Genomic DNA, 23,547 nt, shown 5'->3' with positions numbered 1-23,547 from the left:
GGTGTCAGGGATAGCACGTGCAAGCAAGGCCCTGACTCACAGGCGTCGACTTTCTCATTTCCCCAGCGATGCTTGACCCCCCCAGTCTTCCCCAGGCCCCACCCCACCCCTTCACTCATGGCTCCGCCCCCAAATGCACCCCGCTTTCACTCCACCACTTCCCGCCCCACCTCTTCCCATCCTGTTCTGCCCCATCCCCCTGAACGCATCCCACCTTTTCCTGCCCCTGCTTCTCCCCCTCCCCACCCAGTGCTTCCTGCATGCTGTGGAACAGCTAATCAATGGCAGGCGGGAGGCACTGCCGGGGGAGGGGTGAAGCTAATTGGTGGGGCCAACCAGTGGGTGCTGACCATGCACAATTTTTCCCCCAGAGCACCCATGGAGTCGGCGCCCATGCTCTGAGTTCTTTTTGTGTCCAACACGGAGCAGGAGAGGAAAGCTTCAAAGCAAAGAATTTAAAATATCTGTAATCATACCCCTCTCCTAGGACCTCACCACCCCAACAAATCACAGCTGGAAAATGAACTAAAATAATGATCATATAAAGCCATGGAAAACAAGGGAGAGTTTATACTTAACCACCTATAGTGAGATCTATGAAGTTTCAGTCCTGTGTGGCTTCTGACTTTAACCTTTTACCCCTTCTCTATATTTCCCTGCAAAGATCTGAGGTCTCACCGGCAGGAACTCACTCACTGGCTGCCAGCACTTCCCCTCCATCTCACGATCAACTTGCTGAGATGGGAAAGCACCTCCGAGAGTGTGGTGATATTTTCCTCCTGTATCTTCATAGTCTCCTCCTCCAGCTGGGCCAGCAGGAGCCGCTCTTGTTCCTCCAGACAGTGGTGCAGGTGCTGAAACAGAGCCAAAATCAGCTGTCTCTCAGACTCAGTCTGTTCCTGCAAAGAGGAGCAAAAACAGGCAAAAAGATAGTTCAGAAAGACAGGGTGGATGAAAATCATCATTAAAAAATAGATTTCATGTGATTTTTTATATTGCAGTTGCTGGTTCTTTCCTTTCTTCCCATGTAAACCTGTTAAATTGCTAACAATTATGTTTTGAGCCTGTTTGTTTAGTTTCCCAAATTATTCCTAGAGTTTCAGATTTTATAGAGAGGTTGATCCTAGGACATTTCATAGTTAACATAGCACAGAGCCCAGGGCCTCCTTAACATCCTTACTGGGAGAGCAACAAACTCAAGCACAAAGTGGATAAGCAAGTTTACAACCAGCAAACACCATCATCCAAGGGATTGAAATGCCTACAGTCAACAAAGCTGAAGCCAGGAGGCCATGCTACACTTCTCCATTAGGGTTTGTAGTGAGAACTCAATGGGATTTGTGATTGTAAATAAGGGAAGGTTCCCTTCATTCCTTCCTAATATCCTGCTTTTTTAAGCCTCCTTCCAGGTGAGGCAGAGAGGCACCAGCTGTCTCTCTCCCTCCCTTCCCATGCAGGGGGAGGGGAAGAAAAGTACTTTGGGGCAGAGGAAGAAAGAGCACATGGTGGAGAGAATGGGGAGTGGAGAGGGGTGCAGCCAAACCCCTGGTGGAGCGGGGGGGGGGTTAAGGGACCCTGCCATTGGGTTAAGGGTGAATGAGGGTGCACCCAAAGCTGCTGGTGTGGGGGAGATTGGGGGAGTTGCAGGGAGTCCCTGAAATAGAGGGGGACAGGAGACTGGCCCTCAAGGATGGGGGGCTGGAGAGATGCAAGGAACCTCTGCTGTGTGCCATGAGCTTTGGACAGAAGCCACAAAATTGTATTATACATTTAATCTTAAATTCCAATATCCCCCGTTTGCAGATTAAGTTCGCCAAGCCACAGCCTGACTACTGTAAAATAAAATAATAATTGCCTGGTAGAATCTGTCAACCTTACGCAATGCTGTTTTGTTGGGGATGCTGAATCTGGGGAACCCCCAGCAGAAGTGACCTCACATTTTGTCCTGCAGCCCCATGAGACCAGAATGGATAAAAGTCAATGATAAAGAGGAATTTTTTAATAAAGAGGAAAAATGGATTTTGATTTCAACTGGATTTTTTTTATTTTAATCATATTTTTAATAAACCTGTTTTAAATGAAATATTTATTTAATACAAAATATATTAAGGCCTAAACTGATTATAATGTAGTTGTAAATGTTTAAGTAAGGTGGTTTTGTTTTAATAGAAATAAATTGCATATGCTGTTTTGTGCGTTTAACTAAATTCCAGTTACCTTCCTAATGCAGCTTGACAAGCATGTGAATAAAAAGTTAATTAGCCAGTAAATAAGCAATATATCAGTCCCCACTTTCTAACACACTAAAAATGTACAATTCATAAGAATCTGAAAATAACTTGCTATGCAATTGCATATATGAATGTACAGAGAGTGCACTCTCTTAGGTAGCAAAATGAGGTACCAAACCTAGTGCAAAGGCTCTTTTGAGCTGTAAATCTGCATGTTTCAGTGGTGCTCTCAAACAGTGAGAATGTCCCTTTCTTCAGAAAATAAGTGAAGTACAAAAGAACGTTGATTCAAACGGATGGTTTAAAGCCAGGCTTCCCACGTGGTGATTTGAATCAATCCACCCTATATGAGACACACCCAATTGCAGCACAATCTGAGGAAGCAGGCAGGTTTCAGAGGACTTTAGAAAAGAGCATTAGCTTCTCCAGACTCCAGGGTGCCTATAGTACAGCTGACTGGTTGCTTATGATCCTGGGACTGGCCAAAACACACAAGAATGACTCCACACCAATGATTCTGTCAGGGGTTCATGTACCCCTGGGGGTGTGCAGAGGTCTTCCAGGGGGTATGTCAGCTCACATAGATATTTGCCTTACTTTTACAACAGGCTACATAAAAAGCACTAGCAAAGTCAGTACAAACTAAAAGTTCATACCAACAATGACTTGTTTATACTGCTCTATATATTACATCAGTGTTCCTCGGCCTAGGGTCACCATTTATTTCATAATTTTATAGCACACATGAAAAAGGAAGAAATTTTCCAGTAAGAGTGCATGCGCGCTGCGACGCTTTTGTATTTTTATGTCTGATTTTGTAAGCTAGTCATTCTTCAGGGAGGTGGCAGCCTGCTCCAGATTAATACTTACCCCCTTCCCCCAATGGGGAGGGAGGCAAAACAAAGGCCCTACACCTTGGACTGCTCAGGGCAGAGTTCACAACACCCCCCCTTGGTGACTGTAGCTGGCTACCCATGGCTGCTGGAAATCAGACCCAGCCACAGTGCAGAGACAGGGACAGCCCTACAGAGGGCCATACTCCCACATGCACAATCCCAACAAGTGACACATGCTACACACACACACACAATCTCCTGACACTCTGAGGGTGACACCCACCCAGGGAGAGCACCCCCAGCACCCATGTCCCTGTTGGGTCATTACAATGGGCACCTACCAGGTATTCCTGGCTTCTACCCTCTTCCATATCTTTACATTCCTCCAGCTCCTCCCTGTCTTCCTTCAGAGCCTCCAAATGGGCCTGGATTTGGTCCTGAGCAAAGAGAAAGAGATGTGGGGGGGTCAGTTGATGGGTGTGCGACATGCACACAAGTTTAGTTTGGAGATTTTTTCATGGGGCGGAGGAAGTTGGTCTCTTTCTCTTGTGAGGCCTCTGCATCAGGGATGACTCCTGCCCTCTGAAATACTAGAGGAAGCAATAGTGATCAAACCTAACCTGGCAGTGGTACAAGTTCTGTAGCCGTAGAAAAGGATCTTACCTTTTCTGGGTACAGGAATGGGCAACAGGGGATGGATCACTTGAGGATCACCTGTTCTGTTCATTCCCTCTGGGGCACTTGGCGTTGGCAACTGTCAGAAGACAGGATACCGGGCTAGATCAGCGGTTCCCAAATTTTAACAACCTGTGAACACCTTTCACTAAAATGTCAAGTCTCACAAACCCCCTCCTAAAAATGAATATTTCCAAGGATTTTCTCCTTTATCTGAGTATAAATTATAAAAGCAGAGATCTTGGAAATATAACATTTGTTTTTGTGACATGCTTATTACACACTATTTATTATTATTTATCATTACAGTATTTTTATTACATTATGAAAATGGCAACAATCTTCCAAGATCTCACTTTCGTAGCTTGTATCACTTTGCATAAGCCTGTTATAAGACAAGGCTCCTATGTTTCATCAAGGAGTATCAGATGTGAAACAGCATGAAGGTATTTAAGGTACCTTAAGCTTAAACTTGTTCTTCATAATAATTTTTAAAACAACACTAGCTGCCTATTTAATTTTAAAAACAGCAAAAAATATCTACTCCCTTTCCATTTCTTATACGGAGTCTTGAGGTTTAAATCTCCTCAGTGTGATGGAGATGCTTGCTTTGATCTGCTTAGCTCTTGGAAGTCTAGGGGCTCCGCCCCATACTGCCTGGGGTCTCTAGGGACAGCTCTGTCCACCATTTGGGATTTTTTTCCCCGAGAACCCCCTGTAACATTTCACAACCCCCCAGGGGTTCACAAACCCCAGTTTGGGAACCACTGGGCTAGATGGACCTTTAGTCTGACCAGTGTGGCCATTCTCAAGTTCTTACCTACATGAGCTCGGGGAACCTTGGACTCTCTGCAAACCAGACAGATGGGCGGTTGATCCTCCTCACAGAAGAGTTTCAGGACCTCCTGGCATTGCTCACATCCTCCCTCCCCTCCTGAGCTTCTGGCTGCCTGCAAACTCAGACTTCTGGCTATTTCAATAACATGCCCCAGCTCCCCAGTGGGCCTGAAGTTTTTTCTTTGGGCTGTTTTTCTGCACAGCGGGCAGGAGAAGTTTCTACCTACCCGATCCCTCCCAGCACTGACTGATGCAGGGTCAGCAGAAATTGTGCCCACAGTGTATGGACACCAGCTCTTTGAAATAATCCCGACAGATGGAACAAGTCAGCTCTCTTTGGAGACTCTCTACAGTGGCTGAGGGCTCCTCCAGGCAGCAGCAAATCTAGCTAGCAGGGCAAATTCTTTGTGACATTTTTACATGTTCTGCCTGTTGCAGGAAAGGGGTGTTTCCATGCCTGGGCCAGCCCTGGTTGGCTGGGCTGCAATGAGTCCTGAATAGCAGTTCCAGCCCCCAGGGTAGTGGAGAGTCATGTGACTCCTCTCTATGCAGGGAACCTTAACACCTTAAATCCCTGGGTGGTGACACTGTGGGAGGAATCCGTTTGGTGTTTTGTCATGGTGGGGATGACCAGACCGCAAATGTGAAAAATCAGGACAGGGGGTGGGGGGTAATAGTAAACTATATAAGAAAAAGACCCCAAAATCCCTATAAAATTGAGACATCTGGTCACGCTAGGGGAGAGTGGGGTTACCACTTGGCCTGTATTTGACCAGCCTGCAGTGGTGCTGTTTAATAGCGCAGGTGCCGAAAGCCAGCCCCCTTACCCCTGTCTGCAACCCCCCTTCGTGCCCCCCCACCCCTGAGGTGGGACCAAGAGCAGGGCCATGTCTCCAGGAGGCAGGCACCCGGACAGTGGTAAGAGGGCTGAGGCTGGAAGCTGGGACCCCTAGTGCAGGGCCGGCAAGGCAGCCAGGACCCTTGGGCGCGGGGCCAGGACTCTGGGTGTGGGGTCAGCAGCAGAGCCCCAGGAGTGGGGCCAGGACCCCATGTGGGGGGCCAGAAACAGAGCCTTCGGTGTGGGGCCAGGAGCAGAGCCCGGGTGCAGGGCTGGCAGCCAGGACCTACATGCAGGGCCAGGAGCAGAGCCCCATGTAAAACCTGCAGGTGCTGCAGCACCCCCCCACACACACCCCTAGATCCTGTGCCTATGCCAGCCTGGGCATTTTTTTTTATGCATATGCCTGTTGCCAGGAAAAATAATCTAATCTGCCAGGTTTGTTTTATGTGGGTCTAAAGCTTTGCATTATTCTCACAATACACTGGCTGTCTAATGTTAAAAGTTTCCGTGCCCGGCTAAAGATGCTGCAGTGTTCCCACTGCCACAATTTAAGCGACAGATCAACACAGCAACTGTCTGCCCACCAACACGCAAGCGCACCACGCGCTTGTGTACGAGAGAGGGTTTGAGTCAGCGAGGAGACAGGCGGAAAAAAAGCTGGCCTCAGAAATAGCACATTCAATGACAACCGGCTAAACGAAACTGACTACAAAGACTGGCTGGCAAAATGTGCTGATAAAACAAAGGCCTGTTTGTTATCAATGATGTTAATTGATAACAATCTTATCTATATGTGTTCTCCTCTAGATACTATAAGTGGCTGTTGAAGGGGGTGGTGTGAGGTTGCCTTGTGGTTAGGGGTTGGGGTTGCTGTGGGCTTGCCTTTGCGGGTGGGGGGGACGGGTGCTGGGTGGTAACCCTAGGCCAGAGTGGGGAAGGTTTGCAATATGTGAACAGATCAGGGTCAGATTGGGGCCCTGTGGGTCTGGATGGACATAACTGGCAACTGGCCACAGTAGAAGTTATGGGCCTGGGGAGGTTCCGGATGGGAGTAGACACTGACGATGGAGTCTGGTATTTTCGCCGATGTACTTTTATTTATTGAGAAGGGACATACAAAATCCTGTTTCTCTGAACACAGGAGGAACCAGAAACAAAAGGAGATAATAGTTTCTTTGCTTTCAGCCTCCAGCATGGTACCCAGACGCTGGCAGTATGCGCTCTCTCTGTCTCTCTCTGGTCTACATTACAGAGTTAGGCAGTTTACGTAAGGCAGCTTACATTGACCTAACTATGAAAGTGTCTACATTAAAATTTCGCTCCCGCTGATTAAAGTGCCCTGCTATGGCGACTTAATAACTCCACCTCCATGGGCAGCATAGAGTCAGGCCTGATGTAGTTAGGTTAATTCAGTGTCAGTGTAGACACTTCATTGCTTCCATGGACTGCTACTGGCCTCCAGGAGCAATCCCACAATGCCCCATGCTGACAGTACGATCGGTACAACTGCTCCCGGTGAGGACGCGCATTGCTGACACAAGGAGCAAAGTGCAGTGTAATTGCTGTGGGGGCTGTACACCAATGTGAATTAGGTTGACTTAATTTTGTAGGGTAGTCCTGGCCTCTTATGCAAACCGAAGGCCCACGTGCCTGGAATGTCCATCAAGCAGACATTTCCAACTAGGAGGAAAATTAAAGAAACTCTCATCTTCCCTCCGCTGCTTCATCCCTTTTTCTCTCACTAATCGCACAAAGCAAGACAAATGACCACAAAAGGGTGGGGGGGTCGCTCAGGGAAGAACAGGAGAAGGAAGAAAAGTACAGCAATCAAGAGTCTCTCCCATTGCAGTCACTGGGGCTGATTCCCCTCTCACTCACACCAGTGTCAATCAGGAGTAGTATGACCGGGGTCCTAGTGGGGGCCAGCTATGGTCACTCGATTAGGGTGAACTCCAAAGAACAGGGCAGACAATCCTCATAAAACTGGTGGATATTCCAATACTTAGATTTACCAAGCCAGCATAAAACAGCTTCTTTATTACCTTACTGGTTACTCAGAAATCCAAACAACACAGTTCCCTTAAAGTGATCCAGCCTCAGGCCTCCATCCACGTACTCATGTCAAATATGATGAAAATTTCTGTAAATCTTATTTCGTCATATAAAAGAAAAGGTTCTACCAATGCCAAAGTATCGGACACATTACGTCCCAGGTTAATGCATGTTTCAGATCTTTACCAAACAGACGTTACAGCCAATTTTTATTAACAAAACTAAAATGTATTAAAAAAACAAAAGAGAGAGAGTATGGTTAAAAGATCAATATACAGACAGACATGAGTTCAATTTATTGAGGTGCAGATTCATGGCAGAGATGGTGAGCTCTGTGGTTGCAAAGAGTTCTTTCATTAATAGTTCAAAGATTATACTCCAATGTCCAATATCACCTTCGGTGAGTGTCAGCATAACTGGGACCTCAATCTTGCGACTCAAACGTCCCCTGATGAAGTCTAAGCAGATCTGAGATGACAGAATCAGGATCCAAGGATCTTTTGTACAATTTCATGTCTTTTGACAAGTTGGAGTTCCTCAGGGAACAAAAGGTAATTAGGATGACTTTGAAGGAGGTCCATCACAGGTACTTAGCTATACGAATTAACACAAGGCCATTTGCTTGTTCCTCCACCATTCGCAGTACATTTCAAAGAGAGATGAATACTGAGATATCCCATGTTTATAATTCATTTAAGTGATAGGCTCTTCTTTTGACCTCTGAATTCTCAGAATACAGCATAGGCAGGGACTGTTGATTACATTGTAGACCCTACTCATACATACGTAAATACAAAAAAACATGGGATGTTTAACCTTTTCTAGCCATGTCTCCCATTGGAATAATTGGGACGGATTCCCCTCTCATTCACACCAGTGTCAATCAGGAGTCACTCCCATTGGAAGTGATTCCCTCCTGGCCTCATTCACTCCAGTGTGAATGAGGAGTGACCCCCTCAGGAGTCACTGGGGCTGATTCCCCTCCCCCACCCTAGTGTAAATCAGGAGTGAAGTCACTGGAGTAAAACTGCTCTCCAGCCCCCACCTTTGTCCCTACCCTCAGGATTCCTCTCCCTCCATCTGCCCAGCAGACTGCCCGAGCTCTCCAGAATCAGAGTGGATAGGACCAGTCTGGACAATAGGATTGGGCTCTCTGCCCTAATCACACCCAGCAACCTAAAGTTGTGTCAGTTCAGAGGCTCCCTGCACTTGGCCAGCGTCCCAGAGATGAGGAGCCAGGTGCCGGGGGAGCCTCTGCCTGGAGGAGAGGTGCAGCGGTGAATTTCACCTCGTGTTTCAGGGGCACAGCCTGAGCTGCGATCCCATCTCCACCCAGAGCCAGGGGCGGACTCGCTCCCCCATGAATGAGGCCGGTGGGAAAGTGAAGATCGGGGCTTCACTATCAGCGTCAAAAAATGCCACCTGCCCCTGTGTATAGTCCAGAGAGACCCGGATCCTCCTGGGCGCCCAGCTCAGGGACAGGGGTGTCGCAGGAGAGGTAAGAACCAAGTACCGAGTCCTCCACAGCCCCACAGCCCAGATCCCCTTCTCGGGTTGAAAGATGAACTCTCCCTTCCTCCTCACAGACTCTCTAGCCACCCCCACAGCCCAGCCCCCTTCATCCCCCACCTCCACCACCCAGCAATGTCGCCCCGAGGTGAACCCCACACAGCCCAGCACGCAGAGCTCAGCGTCAAATCTCTCCAGATTGTAAGGAAGATGCTGCCGCGTGTGTCCCCGCTTCACGCCTTTCCGATCTTCAGACAGGACGAGTTCGGGATGAGCCGTGTCTGGATCCAGAGTCACATTCGCTGGGGGGTGGAGAATCAGAGCGTTAGGGCCCTACCAGATTTATGGTCCATTTATGTGCCATCTCCTGCTTCCCTGTGGGTGCTTCAGCCCCGGAGCACCCACGGAGTTGGTGCTTATAGGGAGGGCAGCTGGGAGATGCCTTCCCAGCCCCACCAGCCAGGAGGGAGGAACCAAGAGATGGCACATAAATGGACCATAAATTTGGTAGGGCCCTACTCTGGTCAATGTCACAGTCATGGGGTTTTCACAGTTTCTGGTGTTCACATCTGAAATTTGACAGTGTTGTAACGGTGGGGGATACCAACCCAAAAGGAGGTCATGGGAGGGTCACAAGGCTATTGCAGGGGGGTCGTGGGATTGCCACCCTTACTTCTGCGCTGCTGCTGCCTTCAGAGCTGGGCAGCCGGAGAGCAGCGGCTGCTGGCTGGGCGCCACCACCAGTGCGACCATCAGCAGCAGCGCAGAAGTGAGGGTTACAGGGTATGGGGTGGGGTGAGTTATCATCCATCTGGGTTTTCCCCGCAGCCTCCCTGCCTGGGTCAGAGGCTGAGAGCTGGAGCCGGAGCCTCCTGACTGGGTCAGGAGCTGTCCCAGCCAGCAACTGCAGAGCTTCCTGCAGCTGGGGGAGGTTCCCAGAGGTGGGTCTGACCCACCTTTTGGGGCAGCCCCTGCAGGAGAAGAGGAAGTCCTGTCCCTCCCCAGCCTGGACTGGGACTAGCCACTGGAGCCTGGCCCACAGTGGAAGCCCAGGCCTGCTCCTCCTCTGTCATAGCCAGATTTCACGGGGGAGATCACATTTCACAGTCTGTGACCGTGAATTCGGTAGGACTCTACACAGGAGGGACAGTGTGCAAAACCCACTCCAGAAGGAAGAGGTTGGGGATTGACACTCGGCGTGGGGCAGAGGGAGGGGTCAGCAGCATGTGGAAGGCGGAGGAGGGGATGATGAGACACACACACACACACACACCAGCGAACGGGGGACGGATGGCAAGGACAAGAAAGAGCCCCCAGCCCACAAGGGGAGGAAGAGAAGGAGGCACCAGCCAGAGAGGGTGGACAAGATGGGGCAGCACCCAGGAGTTCCCAACGACAGGGTGAAGGGAGACCCCACAACCCAGCAAGAGGGAGAGAGATGGAAGAGGATGACTGGAGACAGCAAGGGGCTCGGTCCGACCAGTTAAGGAGTTAATATGCTGGAGTGTTTAAAGCCGTCCCCCTCTCTGGAATGCCCATTCTCTAGTCATAACAGCTTCTGCTTTGTTTGATCTCAGAAGCTTCTTCTGCAAGTGAATCCAGGGTCACCAACACAAACTGTTATGATCTCTTCCCATTTGCAGCCTTTTTCCCCAGCCCCACCTTTCCCAGAGACTCACCCCATTCTCTCTCCAGTTCGGAGGGCAGGGTATCTAGAGAGAGAGGAGAAAGATGAGATATTATGCTGTCACATTACGGTGTGATTTCTGCTGTCCATAGCCAGAGCTGGGATGAATTTGGGGACATGGTGAGAAGAAGTGTTGAAATATTACCCGATGGCAAAAGGGAAAGAAAAATGTAAAAGTGAAAAAACAAAACAAAAATACCCCCCTTGTAGTCAGTGCCAAAAAAAAAGGATGGGGGGGAACCTGGAAAATCAAAAATTAGAGAATTTGGGGGGGGGGGAGAGAAACAAACAAAATTGTTTGTTTCTGTTTGTTTTCTTTGTGGATCTGGAAGGGTTTTTTTGAGCAGGGGGGATTTTCCATCAAACTTTTTTTGAATTAAATGTTTTGACCAGTTTTAATACTGGTGTCACGGTTTAACAAATAATCAGGATACATGTGCTTGAGGACTGGGCCAAACGCAGAAGGAAAGGGACAGAGATACCCAGATAGAAAGAGAAACTAAGGGTATGTCAGCACTGAGAGTGAGCTCTCCCAGTGCTCTAAAAAACCCACCTCCCCGAGGGGAGTAACTCCCAGTGCTGGAGCACTGTCTACACTGCCACTTTACAGTGCTGAAATGTGCAGCGCTCAGGGGAGGTTCTCACCCTCTGAGCTAGAAAGTTGCAGCGCTATAAAGTGGCAGTGTAGACAAGGCTTAAGAGTGAATATGAAATGTCTCCCCTCTCCCATGTAGAATGACCAACCTATGCATGACTTAAGTCCACTTAATATGGTGTAAGGAGGACTGATGTGACAAAGTGGGACTGTTCTTAATGTTTCCTCTGAATACTGTGTGGGTGCCTCAGTTTCTGGCCAACACTCTGTCTCCTGGCAGCTAATGGCCCTGGCCCTTCCCCCCTGCAAGGGGATGCTAAAAGTGTGGGAAAACAAAGAGGTCAGGTGACCTCCTGGCCCGGGAAAGGAACTCAGCAGAGAAGGAGGGGCTGGAGGTACTTTCAGTATGGAGCAGGCTGGGGATGGGAAATAAGGGCAGACGGGGTTGTCTGGCTGAGGGGCCCCGTTCTCTGTACCTAAAAGCTCTGTTTTAGACCATGTTCCTGTCATCTAATAAACCTCTGTTTTACTGGAAGAGTCACATCTGACTGCTAAGTGCGGGGTGCGTGCAGGACCCTCTGCACTGGGCGGACCCCCGCCTGGGCGGACTTGCTGTGGGAAGCGCACGGAGAGGCATACGCTGAATGCTCCAAGATCAGACCCAGGAAGGTGAAGCCGTGTGAGCTTCTTGCCCTGAAGACAGTCTGCTCCAAGGGAGAGGAGGCTCCCCAAAGTCCTGACTGGCTTTGTGGGGAGCAGTTCCAGAGCATCGCCCGGGAACTCTGTGACAGCTTCATGCACCAGACTTGTCCTCTCTTATCAGTCATGAACTTTATTTATCCGCAGAGAATTTCTACTGAGGCCAGACTGAAACTGAACCCAGGCAGGACTATGATCAGAGCACTCTGTATGGCCGTAAGGCTTGCTTCATCCAAAGAGACTGCATTCCTCTATAATTCAGGCAAACAAGTTAAGGTGACGATTCACATTCATATTATGGTTGTTTCTCAATCAGAATTTCATTTGCCCTAGAAAATTCTCCAGCCCAGTCCCCTCATTCAAGAATTTTGATCTATCTCTTTTTTGTTATTTTTAAATTAGCAGCTGATTGGTCACTGCTCAGCAAATCCCACAATTCTAGAGACAAGTTTTTATTTCCCTTCCTAGATCCCTTCCTGGTCCTACCTTTCAATTTCTTCAGAGTCTCCTTTAGAACAAAGATTTTCGGACAGAAATCACAGAGTCTCTTCTCCAGCTCAGGAGAAATCTCCACTGGCTGCTGAAACTGCCCCTTCTTGCACCTAGGAGACAAGCTGTTCTGATTCATCATTTGATTACTTAATCGCTATTCTTCATTACTTTGGCATTCATCATTTAATATCAGTCGCATGTCAGTGGAAGCCGATGGGCTGTGAAAGCTGTTAAGATGAGCACATTTCTCTGTGTAACCCAACCTCAGACCAGGTCCAGCCCAACCAATGGTCACAGTGACCCCTGTGACGCTGGCAGGCCAGATGCCAGCTGCTGCCCAGGCTGCAGGCATTAGCAAAGAACTGGCAAACTCAAAGCTTGAGACCAGACCAGTTCACTTGTGTGTTAGTTTTGCCCACAATAGCTATTAGTCTTATAAGAATGTATTTAGTATTTAGATTCTGTGAAATGCTGGTAAGTTGCTGCATGCATTAATCTCACTTGTAATGTCGATATTCCATGCTATAAAAATATGTAGGTTTTGCTCTCTAACTTTGAGAATGTTTGCTGTGAATTTGGGAACCCAGACATGGGAATGGTCCTCCCAGCCCACACAGAAGAGTTGTCAAAATCAGATGGGCCATAAAGAAACATCACAATACAAAGGATTGGTTAACGCCCTATTGCACCTTGGAAATGCTACCTGCAAGAAAGCTCAGTCCTGTGGGCTTGGAAGCTGAAGGATGGAAATAAAGCAAAGTCACAGGAAAATGTTCCATCTCTTTGCTGTTTGATATCTGATGGGGCCAGAATCCTGAAATACACTTTGGGTTCACCCTGACAGACACTTTGAGTTGACAGATCACTACAGCTCTGTCACTCTTTGGATTAATTCCAGGTCTACACTATAAACTTACATGGGTATAACTCCCTCACTCAAGGGTGGGAAATATCCATACCCCTGACCTAACCCCTGGTGTAGGCAGTGCCAGTTGTTCTGGCACAGGTGGAGCATGGAGTTTTTATAGCATGTTCCTATATTCAGGTTAATAATTAAAGAGCACCAAGCCCAAGTTTCAGCCCAAGCCTGAATACCCTGCCCTGCATGCTTTGCTGCTGTCTGAGAAGGAGATGAGGGTTGGACAAGGGCCCAAGCACAGTGAAGCGTGAGAGGGGACTGAGAAGATGCCACGTACCTGCTCAGGGTGTTTCTGACGTCCTAGAGAGAAGAAAGGAAGCTCAGTCTCACAGTGATAACAGCGAGAATGAATAATGCCTAATCATCGAATCTGTTTCTATGTCCCACGGGTGGAGGGGGCACACACCACGTTCCCAGGGAGGTGTGTCAGCAGTGTCACGGTTAGCACCGCCACATTGCAGAGACAGAGCCCGGGCTCCTGTTCCAGCCAGCAGACTTGCGGTTAAAGCACTGAACTTGGACGCAGGAGATCTAGGCTCTATTCCTTGAACTGCCCTAGACACCCCTAGTGACTTGGGCAAGTTACATCATCTGGCTGTGCCTCAGTTCCCCAGCTTTATAATGGGTGCAATAGTGTGATTCACGTAATATTTCCCAGCCTTCCAAGTGGAAGATAAATTCGTTCACTATTCAGGTGCTTAGACTCCACAGCGATGTGGGCCATAAACATTTCTAGATACATGTGCATGAAGAAATAAAATCTCTATAGACTAAGCAGCGCCTTTTCCCTGATCTTGGTCCCCTGATAAACTATGAGTCATAAAATTCAGAACAATAAAATGAAGACCAAAGGGAAGTGATAAAGAAGATTTCCATATAAGCAATATGTACAGTGAGTTACAGGGGGAGGTTTGAATCCTGGACTCACAATCCCATCTCACAAGTCTCACTTCTATGTTGTTTTCCAAAATTCTATACCAGAAGCCAAGATCTCACCTGCAGGAATTCACTTGCTGGCTGCCGGCACTTCCCCTCCATCTCACGGATCAGCTCACTGAGTCGGGAAATCTCCTTGCAGAGTTTGGTGAAATTTTCATCCCGCATCTTTGTCATCCCCTTCTCTAGCTCTGCCAGCTGGCCCAGCAGGAGTCGCTCTTGTTCCTCCAGGAACTGGCGCAGCTGCTCAAATTCAGACACGATCTTCTGCCTCTGGGCATCTGTCTTCTCCTGCCATGAAAGAGTGAAAAGGCAGGTCAGGGACGTGGAGAAGGTTGGGGGATATTTCCCTGGGCCCTGAGTGTGCAGTGGGGCGAATTTCATTACAGATCCAAATTTCAACACTTGCCATTTAGAGAAAAACTTTCTCCAAGTTGTCAGAGAGAAGATTTTGCCCAGAACAGCCCCACAACCTGCACTGGCCAGAGAAGCAATTGCATCCCTCCCTTGGCTGCAGCAGCTGCTGCGCTCCCTCAGGGCTGTTCTGGGATCCTGGGGATCTGGTCCAGCCCCACTGAAGGGCAGAAATCACTGGCACAATCCAGCCCATGGAGAGACAGGAATATCCACAGAGGGCAACATGCACAGACACAGGAAGCCCGATTCTCAGGCCTTTTTAAACTGCGCTGAGACTAACCCTGTGCTGTGGGTTCCCTCGATCAGGGGAGAATGGCTTTATGTTCCACAATAGTCCTGCTCCCGGCCCATGGGATAAGAGGTGCAACAGCAGTGTGGAAAAAGCCCACTGCATCCCAGCTGGTCTCTGCTACTCAGGCCCCTTGGGGAGCCAGAGCCAGCTTGTGCAGCCCCGAGGCTGCTCTAACTTGCACGGAGGGCCCAGAATTCAGGGAGGGCAAAGGTCCGTTTAAGCCATGTGAGACCATCCCTAGGCAGGAACTGACTTGTGTATTGGTTCCCCGTGATCCCACCAAACGTGGTCAGAGACACACACACAAACCCATCCCCCTACTCATCCAGGGAGACAGACTCCTACCCCATGTCTCTGCTGGCTGATAACATTGGACACGTACCAGATACTCCCGGCTTCTCCCTTCTGCTGATACTTTCAACCCCAGGAGCTTTTCTCTCTCTTCCTTCAGAGTCTGCAGCCGGGTCTGGAATTGTTTCTGAGCAAAGAAAAATAGCGTGGCTGGAATTGACTTTTTGTGTTTGTTTGTGGGCAGTTTCCTCAGCAGGGATCGAGGAGTCTGTCCTCCCTACAGAACCCTGGACACAAGACAGGATCTCCCTCCGGCACCAACTGGCCTGGACCCTCCTCCCCTCAGAGTGGCCACGCCCACCTCTGGCACCTGAACCCTCCCGCTGGGACCCCACCTCCCGATCAGGGAAGCCCCCTGCGCCAGGAGCTGTGAGGTTCTTTCCCAACCCCCTAAAGTGCAGGTCTCGGGGGAAAAGGCCAAGGCTTGTCTCAAAGGCTGATTTTCTGGAGATGGCAGCCAGGGAGCTTCTCAGGTTGGCACCTAGGCCTTGCTTTCACCCCCTCTATTCAGAGAGAAGATGATTAAACCACCTTTAGCTCAACTGAAGACACCCACGCTAGGGGTGAAAGCACACCTCCTCGCACTGCCAAGACTTTGACCACCTGCTAGCCTGGTCCACCTTTCTGTCCTTGTCTTGGCCCCAGTTGGCTGCACTCAAGTGGCTGCCTATTCTGTAGGAGCCACACTGGCAGCCAGCTAAAGAGACGCTGGTGGGATTTGAACCCACAACATTTGATTGACTGTCTCATACCATACTATGCACTGTTCCTTAGCGGTCCAACATGTGTTCTATTGCACCAGAGAACCCTTGGATGAGTTGACTACCTCATCTCCTCTTTCTACTTTGCAACACTGCAATTGCTGTGGTAAAAGCAGGGGAAGATATGAGGAAGACACAGCACTGGCTGGGAATTAAACCCAGACCAACTACTTAGAAGTCATCCATGCTAACCACTACACCACCAATGCTGCCTTGTTAATGGCCCTTAAAACCCATGACTATGCATTACCCAGAACCTGTCTTCGGCCAGACTACAGCCAAAATGACACTGGCAGGGTTCAATCGTCTATACTTCGGTTTTTTTCACTTCCCTCCTGAGGCTGGGAGCAAGCCCCCCCAAGGGACTCTGGTGGCTGGCTCCAAAAGTCTGGTACAGACCAGCTGTCGCCCGCTCCAGGCGCAGTGTCAGGTGGGGACATTCACTAGGTGCTACACCAGCCACATCCTCGCCCAGCTGTCTTACAGCCAGCTCAGGGTGGACAGAAACCTTCTGTGGAGCCGAAGGGCTAAAGGTGGTTTAATCTTCATCTTCACTCTAATAGAGGGGGTGAAAGCAGAGCCTGGGTGCCAAGCAGAGCAGCTCCCTGGCTGCCATCTCTGGAAAATAAGCCTTTGAGACAAGCCTTGGCCTTTTCCCCCAAGACCTGTGCTCCAGGGCGGAGCCCTCCAACAGGTTGGGAAAGGGCCCTGCAGTGCCTGGTGCAGGGGGCTTCCCTGCTCGGGATGTGGGGAGAGTGATCCCGGGGGGAGGATCAAGGTGCCAGAGGTGGGCATGGCCACTCTGAGGGAAGAAGGGTGCATATGAGAGGAGGAGAGTAGGGCGAGCCTGCCAGTTCAAGTGTCTGGCCACCTCCTCTTTTCGCCTCTCTGGGGTCCTGGGAAGTGCAGGTGGATGAATGGGCCTGAGGCCCCAGGCCACGGTCCTGCCACCCTCCTCAGCTGCCTCCCCGACTCGTCGGAACACCAGCCTGAGCTTCTGGGGCCACCAGCTCAGCCCTCTGGACACACGAGCTCGACCTGCTGACCGCAATTCTTTCCGGCCCAGGTTTCCTCCTCAAATGGAGCCCTGTAGGGCCCGTTCTCCCCAGCAGGAGAACCCACACAAGAAGGCTAAATACTGCGGCTGCAGCACAAGGTGGAGCGGCTTAAGAGTCAACACCTAAGTTAGTGGAGAGGCTTAAACGTTTGTCTCTTCAGTGTGAGGCCAGGGATTGCTGGACCCCGGCTGCCCACCGCTCAGTGGCAGCGCCCCAACCCTTGCATGGCCAGAAGGGGGCATCCAGATGGGCTGGAAAGGAGCAGCTGCAGAAGGGTTGTACCAGGCCTCAGCCACTGGAAGAGGCTTTCGTTTCTTTTTCACCTTCCCATTTTTTCCTTAATTCTCGAGGGGGTTAAACACGTCTCCCTGCGCAGCAGAGATGCAGATAGAGGCTTCTACCTACTGCTAGCCAGGCGCACCTTTCGGCCTTGTCTTGGCCCCATTTAGCTGCACTCAAGTGACTGACAATTGCTGGGACCCTACCAAATTCACAGCCATGAAAAATGTGTCATGGACTGTGAAATCTGGTCTCCCCCTGTGAAATCTGGTCTTTTGTGTGCTCTTGCCCTATACTATACAGATTTCACAGGGGAGACCAGCGTTTCTCAAATTGGGGGTCCTGACCCAGGAGGCAGTTGCAGGGGGGTTGCAAGGTTATTTTAGGGTGTAGCGGTATTGCCACCCTTAATTCTGCACTGAGTTCAGAACTGGGCGGCCAAAGGGTGGCAGCTGCTGACTGATGGCCTAGCTCTGAAGGCAGCAGCACAGATGTAAGGGTGGCAATACCATATCATGCCATGCCATGCACTGCTGCTGGTGGCGGCTCTGCCTTCAGAGCTGGGCTCCTGGCCAGCAGCCACCGCTCTCCAGCTGCCCAGCTCTGAAGGCAGCGCCACCACCACCAGCAGCACAGAAGTAAGGGCAGCAGTACCTCAACCCTCCCCTCTCCTCCCCCCCAACACACAATAACCTTGTGACCCCTCGCCCCAACTCCTTTTTGGTTCAGGACCGCTACAGTTACACCACCATTTCAGATTTAAATAGCTGAAATCATGACATTTACAATTTTTAAAATCCTTTGACTGTGAAATTGACCAAGATGGACTATGAATTTGGTAAGGCCCTACCTATTGCATAAAAACCACAATGGCAGCAGCTAAACTGACTCTGGTGGGATTTGAACCCACAACCTTTGAATGACTTGGCTAACGGAGGTAGACCAAGAACTGCTTTCTAGAAGGCCAACACACTATCCATTACACCACAGAGCCATCAGTAGAATAAAGGAGCTCCACTCCTCTCTTTACTTGGCAGCACTGCTTTGCTGTGGTAAAAGCAGGGAAAGAGTTGAGGAAAACACCACACTAGTTTGGCATTGATTTCAGACAGACTTAGCCATGCTAACTGCTACACCACCAATGCTACTCCGCTAGTTGTCCTCAGGACCCATGAATATGCATTACCTAGAACAGGGGTGGGCAAATCTTTTGGCATTGGTGTTGAGGAAACTATATGGAAGGCCGAGTAGGGAACGCTGTGCCTCCCCAAACAGCCTGGCTCCCACCCCCTCTCACTTCCTGCCCCGACTGCCCCTCTCAGAACCCCTGACCCATCCAACTCCCTCTGCTCCTTGTCCCCTAACTGACCCCTCCTGGGACCCCCCACCCCTAACCACCCCCTGGAACTCCACCCCCTATCCAACCCACCCTGTTCCCTGTCCCCCTGACTGCCCCGCCCCCTATTCACACCCCCGCCCCCAGACAGGCCTCCCCGGGACTCCCACGACTATCCAATGCCCCCATTCCCCATCCCCTGACTGACCCCCCCTGACAGAACCTCCATCCCATCCAACTGTCCCCTGCTCCCTGCCCCCCAGGACCCCTGCCCCTTACCTAACCCCCTTCTCCCTTCCCTTGCTGCTCAGAGCAGCAGGAGCTCGCAGCCACGCCGCCCGCGCTGCCCAGCAAAAGTGGTGGGCCAGACCACTGGCAGCATGGCAAGCTGAGGCTGCAGTGGGGGTGGGGAACAGCAGGACAGGGGCCGGGCGCTCAGGGGCTGGACAGACTGGGTGTGACCCTCAGGCCGTAGTTTGCCCACCTCTGACCTAGAACCTGTCTTCAGCCAGAGTGACACTGTCAGGGTTCAGTCCAGTGATGAGCTGCCAAAATCTTAACAACTGGTTCCCTACCGGGTCTTCGGCGGCAGGTCCTTCATTCGCTCCAGGTCTTCAGCAGCGCTTCGGTGGCGGGTCCTTCAGTGCCACTGAACACTCAGAGCAAGTGAAGGACCCGCCGCCAAAGTCTTGCAGCGCTGCCCGGTGAGGAAGCCCCACGTGTTTTTGTACGTGTTTTTTTTTTAAGTCATCCCTGCCGGGGCCCTGTCAAAATTGTTCAAATCGGGCTCCACACTTCCTAAAGCTGGCCCTGCACATCAGGGTTGCAAAATTGTATCAGGGGCCAGGTAGGGAAGGCTGTGCCTCCCAAAACAGCTGTCCTCCCTTCTTTGTTGTTTAAAATTTTCAGTTCAGCTAAGTCCACAGTCAACACCAGCAAAAGCCTAGTCAAAAAAGCCTTTTGTGATCAATCAATTGATTCAACAAAGAGCGCGAATCCTCCAGGAGGAACCAGCCCTTTTACAGCTTAGCATTAGCCTATATAGCATTTTATATTATCTCACTTGAGCAACTTGACCAAAACCCACCCCTTTGTTTAACAACTTAAAACTTTACAAAATACATATACACAATATACTGTACTATATGTCTACAACTTTAGATTATTAATTATATCTTTAACAAACCCAAAAATTAAAATACAGAGTTTTTAAACAAACCTATAACAAACCCAAAAGAAGAATCTGAAAAGGAGGATGCTGGAGTTCCTCATTCACTCAAACACACTGTCCTTAGCACAGCTAATGGTATGCCAGCCATGCAATCTGGTTTATATCTCAGGTTTGTCTCACGTTTTCCCAGGCTCTGTTAAAAATGCTGCTTTTTGCTTTTTTTCACTCTGGGATTACAAAAACCTTTGCTAGCCTGATTTCAGTCAGGTTAGCATAACTGTTTTGTCTGCTATATTTTCATTCAGGCCTAACATCCCCATCCAACACCCCCCCATGTCCTGCCCCTGACTGCCCACCTGCAATCCATCAACCCCACCCCTGCTCCTTGTCCCCGACCACTGACTCCCAAGATCCCCCCCACCCTAACTACCCCCGCAGGTCCCCACCCCCTACCCAATTTGCCCTGCTCCCTGTCCCCTGACTGCCCCGTCCCCCTCCACAGCCCTGCCCCCTGACAGCCGCCTCCTGAAACTCACTGTTGAATAATAACTGACTGCATCTCCAAATATAATACATATGTAGCCAATAAGTCAGATTTAATCGTCTTTATTGGATTCTGATATTTATTGCAAAATTGAACTAAGTGCTTTGATGAAGCAGTTTTTACAAGCACTAGTATGAATTGAAGCTAGCAGTTACATTAATTTAATCTCTATTCTGTGGATATGATGAAAAGCTTGGCAAGCACTGAGACAGTAGCCATGGCAAATGTTACAGAACACCATCGTGGGGTAGGGGATTATATAGCTACTGCCAATGGCTGTAAACAAAAGAAATGATGTTTTAACAGCTAGCCAGTGAGAAACTACAGTATTTCCATTATTATACAAACAGGTCTTAAAGTGTTAAAAGCAATTACATTGGTTAATAAAATTCAAAGACAACTTTTGTTTTTCCTAGTCACAAAGTGTAAAGGACAGAGCCTCTTTAGAATGCTGGGTGATATAGTCTTACCATTATCTCTCCAGCTATTTTTCTATGTAAAACAAGTTACATATTTAACCCTGTCTGAAACAGAGAGACAGATTAACATGAATAGATAATATAGGCTTTAAAAACAGAACTATAGACTAGAGAAAATGAGGCAAAAATAGAAAGGAAATGTAGAGGAGAGGATTTTGCTAGGGGAACAGCAGCTATTATTTAGACCATACAGACAGGCAACTCACTGCCCCCGCCGGGGATCCCCTCCCCTCCCGCCACCAGCCTCGTCATCTCTCGATTCCTCCACCCCCTCCCAGCCCCGTCACTCTCTGATTCCTCCCCTCCCCTTCTTACCTTGGGCTCCGCAGGCTGCCAGCTGCAGTCTGATTCCCCTGGCAGCAGCCATAGCTGCTGCTGGGAGACAAGACACCTCGGCTCTGTGCAGCTGAAGAGCGATGCATCCTTTGGCCGAGCGCTACCTTCCCCCGGTTCGCCCCACAGCCCCACGAACCTCATCACCCCCAATTCCTCTCCCCCCGGGATTCCTCCCCTCTGAGTCTCGTCTTACCTTGGGCTTCGGCAGGCTGATTGAATCACTCTGCAGCTCAGCCTGCCGGAGCTGATTCAATCAGCCTGCTGGAGCCCAAGGTAAGACGAGACTCGGAGGGGAGGAATCCGGGGGTGACGAGGATCAGGGAGGGGAGAGGAACCGGGGGTGACAAGGTTCAAGGGGCTGCGGGGCAAATGGGGGGAAGGTAGCACTCGGGCAAATGACGCTCTAGCTGCACAGAGCCCAGGTGTCTTGTCTCCTAGCAGCAGCTGTGGCTGCTGGCTGTATGGTAACCCTAACAACTGGTTCTAAACCGGCTTCTAAATTTAGCAACCGGTTCCTGCCAACGGGTGGGAACCATCTCCAGCTCATCACTGGTTCAGCCACTACACAGCTGTTTTTTTCACTTCACGCCAAGCGTCCGGCGCAGGCCGGCTGCTGCCCACTCTGGGGACAGTCTCAGGTGGGGACTTTCACTGGGGCGCTATGGCAGCCAAAATATAGAAAATAACCATCGTCAAAACAAAACTCTTTTAGATGACAACACAAGACACCCAGGCTTTACCTTGTACTGCTGGGCCGCCTCCTCTACTGGGAACACAGAGTGCGCTCTGTGCGCCTGCGACTCTCTGCAGATCACACAAATTAGTTGCTGATCCGTGTCACAGAAGAGTTTCAGGGCCTCCCGGTGTGTCTCACACCCTTGCTCCCCTCCTGCGGTTACTGTGACCTGGAAACTCAGCTGCCTGGTTATTTCCACAACTTTCCCCAGCTCCCTGTTGGGCCTGAAAAGCTTCTGCTGGGCGGTTTCTCTGCACTGGGGGCAGGAGAAGTTTGTATCTGTCTCCTCCCAGCACTGGCTGATGCAGGCCCGGCAGAAGTTGTGCCCACAATGGATAGACACCGGATCTTGGAAATACTCCAAGCAGATGGAACAAGAGAGTTCATCCTGGAGACTTAGTACAGAGCTGTGTGCGGCCATGGCTGCGTGACAGGGTTAGTTTCATTTCCTTGTCTTTGGCCTCTGTTCAGCCTATGGGGCGGCCCCCTGCGATCTGGCTGATTCGCTGCTGTTCCCGTGAGCTGTGGCTGAGAGTGTCAGTCTGGGGAGGGCTCTAGTCTGGGGAGAAACGTGACTCTCTGTGTGCAGGGAGCAGGGTGACCACAGGTCCCGATTTTATCGGGACTGACCCGATATTTGCTTGTTTGTCCCGCGTCCGGACCAATGTTAGGTCGGGACAACTAGACAAACAAGCAAATGCTCCAGAGCCTGGAAGGGCTCGCGCCCTCCCCCGCCCCAACTCCAGCCCCTCCTTCCCCCATTGGATCCCGCCCCCTCACTTCCCCATTGGCTCCCTCCCCAAATCCCCGCCCCTCACTGCCCCATTGGCTCCCTCCCCAAATCCCCGCCTCTTGCCAAGCACGCCGTGCCCAGGAGACGCAGGCCGGGCTGAGTGTGAGTCCGGCCTGGCTCCGAGCAGGCAGGACTCTGGCAGGGCGGTACCTGGAGGGAGAGTAGCGGGGCGGCCCGCGGTGCCAGCTGTTCTCCCCACCCGGGCAGCAGGACTCGGGAGCAGCCGCTGCTGCAGCTCCCACTGCTGCGGGGGGAGGAAGTGGCCAAGCACGTGGCCCTCGGCGGCTTTGGTGCCCGGGCCCGAACCCCCCGAGCCCGGACCTGCTGCGGGGACCCAGCAGCGCGCACGCTGCGCCCAGCCCCTGGCCAGTCGCGTCTGGGCTGGCTGCCCAGCTGGTGCAATCCCGCGGCGGAGGCATCGGCAGCCCAGCCCCGTTCGTTCCCCTGCGGGACCCGAGCGGGATTGGGGCTGGGACCTGCTGCCCCCACTCCGGGGCCGCCCGTGGGATTGCACCAGCTGGGCAGCCAGCCCAGACGCGACTGCCCAGGGGCTGGGTGCGCGCTGGGTCCCCGCAGCAGGCCCGGGCTCGGGGGAATTCGTGGGCCCCAGAGCCGCAGCCGCCGAGCTTGGCCAGCGGCCGCTTCCTCCCCCGCGGCAGGGGGAGCTGCAGCAGCGGCTGCTCCC

General features: G+C 50.8%; 1 protein-coding gene and 1 long non-coding RNA gene across 3 annotated transcripts; both read right to left on the bottom strand.

Moving 5' to 3' along the window:
- Positions 1-277: 277 nt before the first annotated feature.
- On the bottom strand, positions 278-3,790 carry LOC120384028. The gene is made up of 3 exons (XR_005588608.1): positions 3,731-3,790; positions 3,409-3,504; positions 278-899 (listed from the first exon to the last, which is right to left on the bottom strand). It is a non-coding gene; the product is annotated as an uncharacterized LOC120384028 (long non-coding RNA).
- A 2,717-nt stretch (positions 3,791-6,507) lies between these two features.
- Positions 6,508-22,767, bottom strand: LOC120383843 (zinc finger protein RFP-like). Of its 2 annotated transcripts, none has more exons than XM_039502128.1 (7): positions 22,074-22,767; positions 15,401-15,496; positions 14,370-14,600; positions 13,651-13,673; positions 12,449-12,576; positions 10,661-10,693; positions 6,508-9,283 (listed from the first exon to the last, which is right to left on the bottom strand). In XM_039502128.1, the coding sequence occupies exons 1-7, from the start codon at positions 22,488-22,490 to the stop codon at positions 8,769-8,771; spliced, it is 1,443 nt and encodes a 480-aa protein (XP_039358062.1). In that variant the 5' UTR covers positions 22,491-22,767; the 3' UTR covers positions 6,508-8,768. The 2 variants fall into 2 exon arrangements, with proteins under 2 accessions (XP_039358062.1, XP_039358063.1); XM_039502129.1 differs by having other exon boundaries at positions 12,449-12,564.
- Positions 22,768-23,547: the final 780 nt, after the last annotated feature.

This window comes from Mauremys reevesii, linkage group 15, assembly GCF_016161935.1.
Source record: "Mauremys reevesii isolate NIE-2019 linkage group 15, ASM1616193v1, whole genome shotgun sequence".
NCBI lineage: Eukaryota > Metazoa > Chordata > Testudines > Geoemydidae > Mauremys > Mauremys reevesii.
Note: the sequence above shows the minus strand (reverse complement) of the source record. Positions and strands in the feature narration are given on the sequence as shown.

Excerpts from the sequence above, each read along its gene's own strand:
- LOC120383843 (XM_039502128.1), bottom strand. The coding sequence starts at position 22,490 with ATGGCCGCACACAGCTCTGTACTAAGTCTCCAGGATGAACTCTCTTGT. Across the intron at positions 14,601-15,400 it reads GGAGAAGCCGGGAGTATCTG|GAGAAGACAGATGCCCAGAG; the intron begins GTACGTGTCCAA and ends CTTTCATGGCAG. Across the intron at positions 13,674-14,369 it reads CAGCAAGTGAATTCCTGCAG|GACGTCAGAAACACCCTGAG; the intron begins GTGAGATCTTGG and ends TCTTCTCTCTAG.